Source organism: Podarcis cretensis, assembly GCF_951804945.1.
Source record: "Podarcis cretensis genome assembly, chromosome: 13".
Taxonomy (NCBI): domain Eukaryota; kingdom Metazoa; phylum Chordata; class Lepidosauria; order Squamata; family Lacertidae; genus Podarcis; species Podarcis cretensis.
In genome coordinates this window covers 48,839,953-48,854,106 of record NC_137182.1, presented here as the reverse complement: position 1 = coordinate 48,854,106, position 14,154 = coordinate 48,839,953, and the positions used below count along the sequence as shown (strand labels likewise).

General features: G+C 39.1%; 1 protein-coding gene across 5 annotated transcripts in view; it reads left to right on the top strand.

The window, feature by feature from the left end:
- Nucleotides 1-6,674, top strand: part of LOC307201988 (vomeronasal type-2 receptor 26-like) — a 29,288-nt gene extending 22,614 nt beyond the window's left edge. For 2 of the 5 annotated variants that reach the window (XM_079951587.1, XM_079951588.1), the window contains 3 exons: nucleotides 2,902-3,193; nucleotides 4,376-4,439; nucleotides 5,672-5,757. In XM_079951587.1, the coding sequence (XP_079807713.1) occupies nucleotides 2,902-2,951 (50 nt within the window). In that variant the 3' untranslated portion in view covers nucleotides 2,952-3,193; nucleotides 4,376-4,439; nucleotides 5,672-5,757. Of the gene's footprint in view, nucleotides 1-2,901; nucleotides 3,194-3,575; nucleotides 3,648-4,073; nucleotides 4,234-4,375; nucleotides 4,440-5,671; nucleotides 5,758-6,609 lie in introns of those variants that run through there. The other 3 variants (XM_079951589.1, XM_079951590.1, XM_079951591.1) reach the window with 3 other exon arrangements.
- Nucleotides 6,675-14,154: the final 7,480 nt, after the last annotated feature.

The following is a 14,154-nucleotide window of genomic DNA, read 5'->3' as shown; positions in this document are numbered from 1 at the left end:
AAAAATAAGCTCATATGTTATGGAGAGCTGGTGTAGGGGGAGAGACAGACAGGGCTCTATCAGCTCAATTTAGGACAACATAATTTCTGTTACTTCTCAAGGAATGTATTTGCAACCCGCTAATGAAATGTATATTTTAAGCTAGGCTGTCAGGATGTTGCTGCTATTGGTGTTGCTGTTTTTAATAACTCCTGTTTCTATTACCTCTAATTCTATCCCCTGCCCCGGGAATAATCCTTTTCCTGTTCCACACGAGTGGTACCAGCCAGGTGAAGTCATCATCGGTGGCGTTCTTTCTCAGAGCTTTTACAATCTCTATGAAATTTTGTATAAGGAACAACCATCAAAGAATGTGTTTGATGTTTCATAGTAAGACTTTTCCATTCCTCTTCTGGATTGCCCTTTCCTTTCTTTAATGTCTTTAAGACAGGAATCCCAAAGAGGGATTCTTTTATTACTGACATTTTCAAGTTGAAATGGGACCCATAATTTGCCTGAATACTGGAATAATAAAAAACATTTTTTCTATTTATTTATTTATAAACCTAGCCACTGTAACACTTTATTTGAAGGAAATCGTGTATTTACAATTGCTTTGAGTATACTTATTGTCAGGAGTGGGGAAGAGAAGGGTGAAAATGTAAACAAATATACAGTGGTGCCTCAGGTTACAGACGCTTCAGGTTACAGACGCTTCAGGTTACAGACGCTTCAGGTTACAGAATCTGCTAACCCAGAAATAGTACCTCAGGTTAAGAACTTTGCTTTAGGGTGAGAACAAAAATCGTGCAGCAGCGGCGGTGCAGCAGCAGCAGCAGCAGCAGGAGGAGGCCCCATGAGCTAAAGTGGGGCTTCAGGTTAAGAAGAGTTTCAGGTTAAGAACTGACCTCCGGAACGAATTAAGTTTCGGTGTGTGCTGACTTGAATTGATTTCTTGGGTAAATTGTTACATCATGGTGAAAATTATCCTATATGGAGGGATATGGAAATTGGTTGAATTGTGTTGAAGCAGACAGGGATTGCGACAGTTCAGCTTAGATAGCACAGGGAAACCTGAGATTGTCAGAATGGGGCATTAGCCCAAAGAGGCTGAAATTGGGCTAGAAAACCTAAAGAAACAGGAGACTAATTTTGCCACCAGCTGCGTCTTCCAGTGTGAAGGTACGGTATGTCCATTGCCACCTGACTCCCCTTTCCATCTGATGCACCATAGGATCAATGACTGGCCTTAGCTACATTAGCCTGCACACCTCAAACCTGTGGTTCTAACATGCAAGCAACATTCCTACCCCAACCACAGCTGTATACTGAGAAAAAAATCAGAATTCAATGGGACTTTCATGTAAGTCTGTATAACATTGCAGCTTTCAGTTAAATGAAGTTGTTGTCTACTGAAGGAGAAACAGATTTGTTTTATTTTTTTATTGATCAACTGTGAGGGAAATGTAAAGCAATACAATAACAGCAGGCACATGAAAGTATCATGCAAAACAGTAATGCCCTGATCATTAGACAGTATGGATTTTATTAGCTTAGATGTGTTAATTACAAATGCAATCTTTTCATTTCAGTTTGAAACAGAAGATGTCTATCTGAAAAAGTGTGCATGCACACGAAAGCTTATACCAAGAACAAACTTATTTGGTCTCCAAGGTGCTACTGGATACTTTTTATTATATATATATATATATATATATATATATATATGTATATATATATATATTACAGATATATTCAAAGGATAAAATTATACACCATTGTTCGATCTCCCAAAGCTTCCTTGCCTTTTGAAGGAGTATTTTAATTTACTACCTCATATTCAAGGTCCTTTACAGACTTGAATTTCTTAGGTTAGTTGTATTGCCACTGACATTCATGAGGGTATTTGTCTTTCCATTATTCCATTTATTTTGTGGCTCCTGATCTGGGGGGGGGGGACTCCATGGGAGGAGTTACATCATGGTGAAACTCCCTGGGCCAAAATGTAAGTTCAGAAAGTTATGGAGGGATATGGAAATTGGTTGAAATTTGTTGAGGTAGGCAGGGACTGCTACAGTTCACGTTAGATAGCACAGAGAAACCTGATACTGTCAGAATGGGGCATTATCCCAGAAAGAGAGGCTGACATTGGGCTAGAAAACCTAAAGAAATAGGAGACAAATTTTGCCATCAGCTATGTCTTCCAGTGTGAAGGTAAAACCAGTGACATCTGACTCCCCTTTCTGCAATATCAATGACTGTCCTTAGCTACAGTAGCCTGCACACCTGAAACCTGTAGTTCTAATTTGGAAGAAACTTTCCTGACTCTACCACAAATGTATACAGTGGTACCTCGGGTTACATACACTTAGAGTTACATACGCTTCAGGTTACAGACTCCACTAACCCAGAAACAGTACCTCAGGTTAACAACTTTGCTTCAGGATAAGAACAGAAATCTTGCTCCGGCGGCGCGGTGACAGCAGGAGGCCCCATGAGCTAAAGTGGTGCTTCAGGTTAAGAACAGTTTCAGGTTAAGTATGGGCCTCAGGACCGAATGAAGTACTTAACCTGAGCTACCACTGTACTGAGAAAAAAGGCTATCTGAATTCATAGGGACATTTGCATAAGGGTGTATAAAACTGCAGCTTTCAGTTAAATGAAGTGGTGAGCTATTTAAGGAGAAATAGATTCACATTTTTGTTTTTCTTGATCAACTGAGATAGAAATGTCATGCAATAGCAGAGCATCAGGTATGTGAAACTATCATGCAAAGTAGTAATGTCCTGATCATTGGACAGTATCGATTTTATTAGCTTAGATGTATCAATTACAAATATAACATTTACATTTCAGTTTGAAACAGAATATGTCCAATATTGTAGTATATTCATATTTGTACCTAATTTACTTTATTTACAGTATGGTGCCAAAATTTTATCAGCACGTCCTTGCATTGGCATTTGCTGTGAAAGAAGTCAATGAGAATCCCAACATCTTGCCCAATATCACACTTGGCTTCCACATCTATGACAGCTATTATGATGCAAGGATGACCTACCGTACGACTCTAGACCTCCTCTTCAAAATGAGGACATTTGTCCCCAACTACAAATGTGACACCCAGAAAACCCTCATATCCACCATTGGGGGACTTGGCCATGATACCACCTTCCATATGGCAGACACATTAGGCCTCTATAAGATTCCACAGGTAAGAGGTATGAAGGGGTCATAGAGAATCTTTTCTCCCTGTCTCTATTGGTTGTTTTCATGTTTTTTTTCTACATAGCAAACGCATTGGGAAGTATTCTAGTCAGTAATTTTACTCAGAGCAGACAGATCAAATTAATGGATCTACCACAATCAATAATGAAAAATTTAGTTTTATACAAGCCTGCAACTTTATCCCATATTCTTTGTAGATTGCTTTTTCTGTTTTATTTCTAGGGATGTGAGACTGATCTGGTCACAGTTCAAATCAAAATGTGCAATTAGAAAAAAGAAAGCTTAGAATTTGTTGGGGGGGGGGACCCAAATGGTACAGGATGAATGTTTGCCATATGATTTGAGATTATATTCACATTTTCTTTCAGTTTGCATATGGTTCATTTCCCCCAACGGAGAGTGATGCAAATCAGGTTCCTTCCTTTTACCGCATGGTGCCCAATGAAGCCCACCAGTTTCTTGGGATTATCCGCTTGCTTAAGCATTTTGGATGGACGTGGATCGGACTCATTGCTCTGAACGATAACAGTGGAGAACATTTTTTGCAGACCCTGGAGCCATTGCTTTCTCAAAATGGGATTTGCTCTGCCTTCACACAAATAATTGCAATACAACTCCACTTTGATAATGTGGATGAAATGCATGATACAGCTTTAAATATGTATGTGAAAATAAGAGATAATAAAGTCACTACACTTCTTGTTTATGGGGAATCTCTGGCAATTATAGCACTGAGACTTACTATATTTCTACCAGATCCTACAAATAAAGAAAACACATCATTTAAAAAGGTATGGATCTTTACAGCACAGAGTGATTTCATATCTATGGGACTCCTTAAGGTTTGGAATGTTTTGCTCTTCCAGGGTTCCCTCTCCTTCACAATCCACTCACAAAATCTTCTAGCATTCAAGGAATTTCTTCAGAGCATAAAGCCTTCCCAGAGCCAGGGAGATGGTTTCATCAAAGGCTTCTGGGAGCAAGCATTTGACTGTATTCTTCCCAATTTCAAAGCACCAATGGAGGTCTATGGTATGTGTACTGGAGAGGAGAGGTTGCAGAGTCTTCCAAGGTCTCTGTTTGAAATGAGCTTGACTGGTCACAGCTACAGCATCTATAATGGTGTCTATGCTGTGGCTCATGCCTTGCATCACATTTACTCCCCTAGATCCAAACAGAGAGCAATGGGAAAAAGTGAAAGATTAAAACTTCAGGATCTGGAGCCTTGGCAGGTAATGTTCTGAGAATGAATGGAAACAAATCTTACCATTATCTGCATGACCAGAGTCATGTAACAGAAAACTTTATATACAATTGCGACTTAAAACATTATTGCTTGGTTATACAATTAAACTATTGCTATTTAGAAGTCATCTGAGGGCAGCCCTGTATTGAGAAGTTTTTAATGTTTGATTACATTTTTATAAGTGTTGGAAGACTCCCAGGGTGGATGGCGCAATCCTGCCAGATGGCTGTGGTATAAATAATAAGCGATGATTATGATTATGATAATGATAAGATGGTATGCCAGAAGATAATCAAGAAATAATGTTCAACCTCATAACTGCTGAGACTACAAAAGCTAATAATATCTGAATGGTTGGAGAAAATCTGGTGCATAGTAGCTTTGATTACACCAACTTATACATATAAACCAGCCTAACAGCTCTATGCAAAAATTCATATTTTTTGTTATGTTTTGGAATAACAAGTTCAATTATAATGTCCAAATGTGTCCTGCTTTCAACCTGTCATAATAGTATTTATTTTGGCTGTCTTTATTTTACTTATTTATTTAAATAAATTTTTTTTACAAAAATAGGACTTTATTACATTAGGATCCAGAGGTGCTGTATAAATAGTATGGAAAATTGTATTCACTGAAAAAGACAAATATGTGCATTTTATGTACTTAATTCTGCCAAATATTTTTTGTTATAGTTTTTCACCATACTATAATAACTTCAAAAACTACATACAAAACAGGTAGAAATCGGAGTCCTCTCCGAGAGGCAATTCATAGCTCTCACCTGAGATCCCTATTTTTCCGTCCCTGCCTCTCACTCGGGGGGGGGGGCAAATACTTCCCTCTTTTGCACCGAGGTCCACCATGACCAAGCACCACCCCTATGAGTAGTTAATCCGTGGACCTTAGCAAGGACCCCACATATAGGTCTTCAAAGGAAACAAGAAACAAGAAGAAGAAAAGAGAGAGAAAGAACAACTAAAGGAGAAAATAAAGGCAAGGAATATTAGAGATGAATAAAAAAGGCTTCCAATGCATAATAAAGACTCCATCTGTTGTGTCAAAATCACTGATATTTTGCACATGTTCTTTGTTAACTGAAGCTACGTTACTATAACTAAATAAGCTTCATGAAGAAATGTTTCTGTAAACCATGGCATTTTATTCAAAATCTCATTTATGCTATTTCCATTCAATTCCATTTTCTCTTTCTATTAGCTGCACCCTGTTCTTCAGGACATTTCATTTAACAACTCAGCTGGAGAAACCGTGTCATTTACTGATCAAAGAGAAGTGGGAGGGGGATTTGACATCATGAACATAGTCACGTTCCCAAACAGGTCCTTCCTTCGATTGAAGATTGGATGGGTTGATTCTGATGCAGATGATGGAAAAGAATTCCTCATTAACGAGGACATGATTATATGGCACAATGATTTTAACCAGGTCTGGAATTTAGGCAGGGGTGCCAACTTAAATAAAATACTGGGGCGGGTAACCCCCACACTGAATAATCAATTGCAAGACGTGGCTCATGAACACCTTTTGAATAGCAGTACCCATCACCTCTGGGAGAGGACAGGCCTCTCAATTATTTTATTGACGGTGTATGTGAAGGGACTTTGGCCCCTAGAAGTTGGCACCTATTACTCTGGAGTTTACTTGTAGGCCCCACATTCTCCTACTTATGAGCATAGTGATATATTCCTCCACTCAATTCTTGTTTAAGCTACTTGTACAATGGCCTCTTAAGCCTGTGGGGCAGAGTATGGATGATGTTTCAGGTTAACTTGTTTCATTCACTTTGAGTTTCGGGCCTTAAAGGCAGAATTAATAATAATAATAATAATAAAGTCTTACTAAATACTGATATGGTTAGGAGAGTGACATAAGTTTTGAATATCTGTCACATATGGTCTTTCCACTATAAAGTTTCTGATTTCTGAAATGGTCCTAGTTTTATCTGTATCTTATATTTTGCCTCTTTCATTCCAATTTCTTAATACAAAGGGGCTGATGGTTGGACTATATATGAAGAAGCGGTCCTGTGCCAATGTTTATGGGATGAGAGTTCACCTTTCTTATTTGAACTTCAGAATTGGAAATTTTCCTTCAACAATTTCTCCCTTCTGAAATTATTTCCTGTTTATTGATAGGTGATGCCAATTTCTGTGTGCAATGACTACTGTCATGCGGGCTATCAGAAGAAAAGGAAGGAAGGGCAGAAATTTTGCTGCTATGATTGTGTTCCATGTCCAGAAGGGAAGATTTCAAACCAGAATGGTATGTGACAGTTTTCATTGTACAAGATTAGCAAATCTTTGATGAAAGGAAGTTAAATTATTATAATTATTATTTTCATTTCTATACCGCTTTATATTTTTAAGAAAAATCTCAAAGTGGTTTATAGCATATTAAAATATCAATAAAACAATCCAGAATCAAACATATCCAAAGAAAGTCAAATACAAAGAATACAGTCAAAGCAACATAATTATCAGGAAATTAAAATATTTTCTTAAAGATTTCAAAATAGAACATTACAAAGGAGGTCAACTACAGAATACATATTTAAATACATACATACATACATACATACATACATACTATGCTGTGCACCACACTATCCTGCTTGGAGTGGTGTGAATATTTTATTTCTACTTTCAAGCAACATCTCATCAAAACCAACAAAAACCAAAGAGCCTGGTGAAATCTCATGTAGGTGGATCTAAAAGTAATATTTCATTCTACACATAATTTAAGTGAAGCTGTCAAGTCAAGTAGTAAAATGGTACAGAAGTTGCAGATTTGCAAATGATGTGTGTAGTCAGAATGAAACATTCTAGACATCATCATGGGTGAAATTAGGCCAGAACCTTATTCATTATCCTTCAAGGAAGAGGAAATATCATGGCACTAATTCCAACCAGCATTTGCTATTTGAAAGGCATTCCACTTGATAGTGTAGCTGCATTATTCAGAGCTGAACAAGGTTGGAGCTTTGTATTTGGCAAGACAAGCAACCATGTTCCCAGTAGGGAACAGTATATGTATGAGGGTGGGGAATAGGCAACACTGGGCCCCATCAGACCTAGTGGCATGCCTTTCTCTTATCACTCTTTAGACCCTTTACAGTCCACCCTATTGATGTGACTTTCTGCCCATCATTTTGACAAAGGTTTTAGAATGCCTAACAATGGCTACTGGCACTTACTGAAGGAAAGGCAAAAACATCCTAACCTGGAGACAATTAAATATGGGAGCAAAATACATCTCCCCCCTCAGTTAACTGTCCACCCAAAAAACCCAAGCTGCCACTTACTCTGCCATATTTGAGCCATTGGACAAAGACTCCCACCCTGCTGGGTGCACAGCATGGCTACTTAAAATGATTTAAACAAACCTGTGTCAGATTCTGCAGGAATGTAATAAGTAATTCAAATATACAACCAGCTCTCTGACCGGAAGGAAGGTTCAAAAGAGATCAACAGGATCAAGAATGGCTTTATAGTAGGCAAAAAACGCAGATGAATTGCAAATGGAGTTTGACTTTCTTCTATTTGTCAGATATGGCTGACTGCTTCAGATGTCCAGAAGATCAATATGCAAACAAGAAGAAAAATGGATGCATCCCTAAAACTATCAACTTTCTTTCTTATGAAGAACCTTTAGGGATAAGCTTGGCCTCACTTGCGCTTTCTTTTTCCCTGATCACAGCTTTGGTGCTTACAACATTTTTTCAGCAGATAGACACTCCTATTGTCAAAGCCAACAACAGGGATCTCACCTACGCTCTCCTAATTGCCCTTCTACTCTGCTTCCTCTCATCTTTTCTGTTTATTGGACACCCTGGCAAAATGACCTGCCTTCTTCGACAACCAACTTTTGGCATTGTCTTCTCTGTGGCAGTTTCCTGTGTGTTGGCCAAAACCATCACCGTAGTTGTAGCTTTCATGGCCACCAAGCCAGGGTCTAGTATGAGGAAGTGGGTAGGGAAAAAACTGTCCAACTCCGTTGTCCTTTCCTGCTCCCTCGTTCAAGCAATTATTTGTACTGGATGGTTGATGACCTCTCCACCATTTCCAGATCAAGACATGTTCTCGGTAATGGAAGAAACCATTGTGCAATGTAATGAAGGCTCAGTGACCATGTTTTACTGTGTCTTGGGCTACATGGGCCTCCTGGCCATTGCCAGCTTCATTGTGGCATTTGCAGCTCGCAAATTGCCAGACAGTTTTAATGAAGCCAAGTTCATTACCTTCAGCATGTTGCTGTTTTGCAGTGTTTGGTTGTCTTTCGTCCCAACTTACCTAAGCACTAAAGGAAAATCCATGGTGGTGGTAGAGATCTTCTCTATCTTGTCCTCCAGTGCTGGATTGTTGGTCTGCATCTTTGCCCCTAAATGCTACATCATTGTGCTGAGGCCTGAGCAGAACAACAGGGAGCAACTGATAAGGAGAAGGGTGTAAATTCAACCTTCCTTCTTTTTTCTATTCTATTGTTATAAATAAGGGATTTTAGTATAAAAATGGTTACTCTGAGTTCCTCCTCCGGTGTGATACTCTTTGGTGGGATCAATTTTGAAAGGTTTAGTGTTGTGAAATTAAAGCAGATTAAAATGCTCTGTCACCTTAGCTCAGGAGCGAGGAACAACTTTCCGGGCGGGGGGAGGGTGGTAGTTTCCATTAAAGTGCTAATAAAATGGATGCAGGGGGAGGGGGGCTTGGTTTTTGCTAGAGAAACTGCTTCCACCTCATTGATCAAGCCTCTTTGTAGCTGCCCATTTAAAAGACTCATTGCCTTCTGACACCCAGTGACAGACGGGTTGGTGGCCCCTTTCAAGTACCAAACTTTGGCCCTCAAGGCCTGGAAAAATGACCAATCTGGCCAACTGTGGGTAAATGTTACTGACTCCTGCCTTAAGGCAAGAAACCTCTGAATAAAAATGGAATTTTGTGGGTAGCGAAGCAATAGAGAAATACATTGGAAAGTGTGTAAGGAATGGTGGCTTTGATAACTTTGAATTACTTCCTTTTCTCTTATTAATATGCATTTCTTACATGGGACTGATTTACCTTATATTACTCTGTTCTTTAATTTCAAATTATATTTCCTTAAGTAAAGAAACATGTTAGCTAAAATTCTGAGAATCTTCTTTGAACCTCAAATAACATGCTGACAAATATGGAAAAGAACAGAACAAATCAACTGTTTGGATTGGCCCACAAAAAGAAAAGGTGCTGCCACATTTATGTATGTAGTTTTAAACTCTTTAAACATGCATAACAGACATTGAAGGGCACTGGAAGAAGCTTAAGTTCTTTACATGGACGTTATTGGACTGGCAGGTGTCAGTTAAAGCAATCCCTAAAGTAAACTGGTCCCAATATATTAATGACTTCCTATATGAATTGATAAGTGCCTGATAAATGGTTTCAATACAATGGGAGAGAGGTGTCAGTTAAAGGGGCTCTATGCCCTCCAAATGTCTCTTCCAGGCCCTCGGAACTCATCCCAGGTTGTATTCCTCACTGGCTCTGCTTCAAATCCTGAGGTTTTGCCTGCCTGGTATATTTCCTTGAACTTTGAGAATAAGACTGCTTGGCTTGTTTGAGTAGAAAGTAGACACTATACAGTAGTTAAACTTGCATTAGGTGCCCTGTCCAGTTTCACTTCTTGTCCCACCCACCACTGGCATATGGCTTTTGGAAGGTTACACAGATCCTGGGGCTGAAACAGGTTCCCCACTTGTCCAATATAGCAGTACTCTCTGTGGGTTCACGCTAGCGAGTGAAGCTACGTGTTTTAAAACTAGAGCTTTATTGTATAGAGAGATATTGATTCCCATTCCCTTGAAGGGAAATGGTACAGGGAAGTGGCCTTTATCTCAAAATTTAGCACTGCTACGTACCCAATTCCATTCAGACGCCAAACTCTGATGAAGTAATTCATAACCTCTCAGGTTTAGCTTTGCTTCAGCACTCTGGATACACCAGTGATTGTCTGGTTTGGGGGTTCCTGCAGTTATAACAGACCTTCACGCACATAATCTTTTACTCTTAAAAGGTTAATTTATGCCACACAAAGATAACAGCAAAAGAAATGGAAACAAATGTCCAGGTAAGCCCACAAAATAGATAAGTTGTCAGCAAGCATACAAAACAGTACAGTGGTACCTCGGGTTAAGAATTTAATTCGTTCTGGAGGTCCGTTCTTAACCTGAAAATGTTCTTAACCTGAGGTACCACTTTAACTAATGGGGCCTCCTGCTGCCACCGCGCCACCACCACATGGTTTCTGTTCTCATCCTGAAGTAAAGTTCTTAACCCGAGGTACTATTTCTGGATTGGCAGAGTCTGCAACTTGAAGCATCTGTAACCTGAAGTGTCTGTAACCCGAGGTACCACTGTACAGTGATCACGGATGCCTAATGTATCCTCTATCATTAGCTCACCAAGGAAAAGTTATTCAGTCAATTTTTCTGCCTACAAGGAGCAGAATGGCAATTTTTTAAAAAGAAAAATGCCACTCAGACACCAAACTCTGGAGAAGTAATTCTGCAGTTACTCAGACCACTGCAATTATTTCACCATGTCAAAACTCCAGAGCAGTGGAGCAGTGGAAAAATCCAGAGCAGATTTTTCCCAGAGGCAACTAGAAAACAAGAAGCAAGTCTGAAAGTGGTTATAAGATAATCTACCTATTCAATTCTTGATGCTGCATTCAAGGAATGCATATGTAACAATTTGATAATGAGCACTCACACTTTACACTGTGGGTGCACTTTACGGGATCACGTGCAATGCTTCGGACCCAGGGGAGCAGTTTGTATGGGCTGGCCTGCTTCTCAGTGTTATTCTTTGGAGGCTCATGTCCAGCCTCAGTAGTCAAGTTACACTGCTGGGAGGTGGGGCCAGTCATATAAATAGGGGGTGGAGCCGGAAGCAGCCAGGCAGTCAGCTAAGGAGCTTCATCCACCCAATCTTCCCTTTGTTTAATGTTTCTTGTTTACAGATTGACCTTTTTCTTCCTGTTTAGTGAGCGTTGCTATGACCTTTTGACTGGTTGCTATTGAATACCCGGGAAGAAATTTTCCTGCATTGGCAGGTTTTGTACTTCCCGTAGCAATTCATCACCTTCATACCTTTCATTACCTTTATACCTTTCATTACCTTTAAAGTATAAAGGTAAAGGGACCCCTGACTGTTAGGTCCACTCTGGGACTTCCACTCTGGGGTTGCGGCACTCATCTCGCTTTATTGGCCAAGGGAGCCGGCATACAGCTTTTGGGTCATGTGGCCAGCATGACTAAGCCGCTTTTGGCGAACCACAGCAGCGCATGAAATGCCGTTTACTTTCCCGCCAGAGCTGTACCTATTTATCTACTTGCACTTTGATGTGCTTTCGAACTGCTAGGTTGGCAGGAGCAGGGACCGAGCAACGGGAGCTCACCCCGTCGTGGGAATTCGAACCGCCGACCTTCTGATCGGCAAGTCCTAGGCTCTGTGGTTTAACCCACAGAGCCACCTGCAGCTTGATCCTTTTTTTAAAAAAAAAAAAATTATAAAGGTTTTAAAGATTACAAAAAAAGAACAATAACAATCAGTGATAAAAAAGAAGAAACAATACATACATACATATGTATATATATATATATATATATATATATATATATATATATACACACATCATCAAAAGCCAAAAAACAGAAGAAAAAAGATAAAAAAAGCAAATCAAACCTGTACATCCCTTACTTACATTCACTTATTTCCTTGACTTCCTCACACCTCCCATTTTTGTATTCTAATTCAATTTGTTGTTTCAGCAAATCCTTCCAACCTTATTTTTATCTTAATAATTTGTCTTAATATACTATAAATTTTTCATTCTCTCTTTCACCAACTCATTTTTACTTAATCCTTTATGTCATTTCTACTAAAACCACATAATTTCCTTTTCCCAACATCTTTCTAACAATCCTTAATTTTACAATATTTTTGAAGATAAACTTTAATTTTTTTCCAATCTTCTTCCACCGACTCTTCTCCTTGGTCCCGGATTCTGCTAGTCATCTCAGCCAGTTCCATGTAGTCCATCACCTTCATCTGCCATTCTTCCCGGGTGGGTAGATCTTGTGTCTTCCAATACTTTGTGATGAGTATTCTTGCTGCTGTTGTGGCATACATAAAAAAAGTTCTATCCTCCTTTCGCACCAATTGGCCGACCATGCCCAAGAAAAAGGCCTCTGGTTTCTTCTGTAAGGTATATTTAAATACCTTTTTCATTTCGTTATAGATCATCTCCCAGAAGGTCTTAATTTTTGGGCACGTCCACCAAAGGTGAAAGAATGTACCTTCAGTCTCTTTACATTTCCAACATTTATTATCGGGCATGCAGCTTGATCTTATTGAGAAGTGCTGAATCCCATTTCCTTGAAGACAACTGGAGTACAGAAGTGGTCCTAATCTCAAAATTTAGAACTGCTACTTTATATCCTGATGACAGTGTCTTCACTCAAGAGTTTCCTGTTGTTCTTAGCACACCAAGGAAAAACCCTTCTGCCACTTTTTTCTTTCATCTAAGCAGCAGGATGGGGAGTAAAAAAAGTAAAAGACTCTAAACTCTGAATAAGTAATTAATATTCCTATTCTGCAATTACTCAAATCACTGCAATTTCTTCACCAGGCCAAATTCCCAGTTGGCTTCCTGAAGGGAAGAAAAAAATCAACAAGCAAGCCTAAAAGTGTTTTAAAAATAAGCTCATATGTTATGGAGAGCTAGTGTAGGGGGAGAGACAGACAGGGCTCTATCAGTTCAATTTAGGACAATATAATTTCTGTTACCTCTCAAGGAATGTATTTGCAACCCGCTGATGAAATGTATATCTTAAGCTAGGCTGTCAGGATGTTGCTGCTATTGGTGTTGCTGTTTCTAATAACTCCTGTTCCTATTACCTCTAATTCTATCCGCTGTCCCAGGAATAATCCTTTTCCTGTTCCACACGAGTGGTACCAGCCAGGTGAAGTCATCATTGGTGGAGTTCTTTCTCAGAGCGTTTACAATTTCTATGAAATTTTGTATAAGGAACAACCATCAAAGAATGTGTTTGATGTTTCATAGTAAGACTTTTCCATTCCCCCTCTGCATTGCCCTTTCCTTTCTTTCATGTCTTTCAGACAGGAATCCTAAAGAGGGATTCCTTTATCACTGACATTTTCAAGCTGAAATGGGAGCCATAATTTGCCTCAATACTGGAATAAAAAAAAAAACCCTTTCTTTCTATTTTTTTTTAACCTAGCTACTGTCAGAGTTTATTTGTATAAGGAACAACCATCAAAGAATGTGTTTGATGTTTCATAGTAAGACTTTTCCATTCCCCCTCTGCATTGCCCTTTCCTTTCTTTCATGTCTTTCAGACAGGAATCCTAAAGAGGGATTCCTTTATCACTGACATTTTCAAGCTGAAATGGGAGCCATAATTTGCCTCAATACTGGAATAATAATAAAAAAAACCCTTTCTTTCTATTTTTTTTTAACCTAGCTACTGTCAGAGTTTATTTGAATCAAATTGTGTATTTACAATTGCTTTACAGTATACTTATTGTGAGGAGTGGGGAGGAGAAGGGTGAAAATGCAAACAAATATACTACCACCTATTCATATTCAACGTCCTTTAAAGTTTCAGTGTGCTGACTTGAATT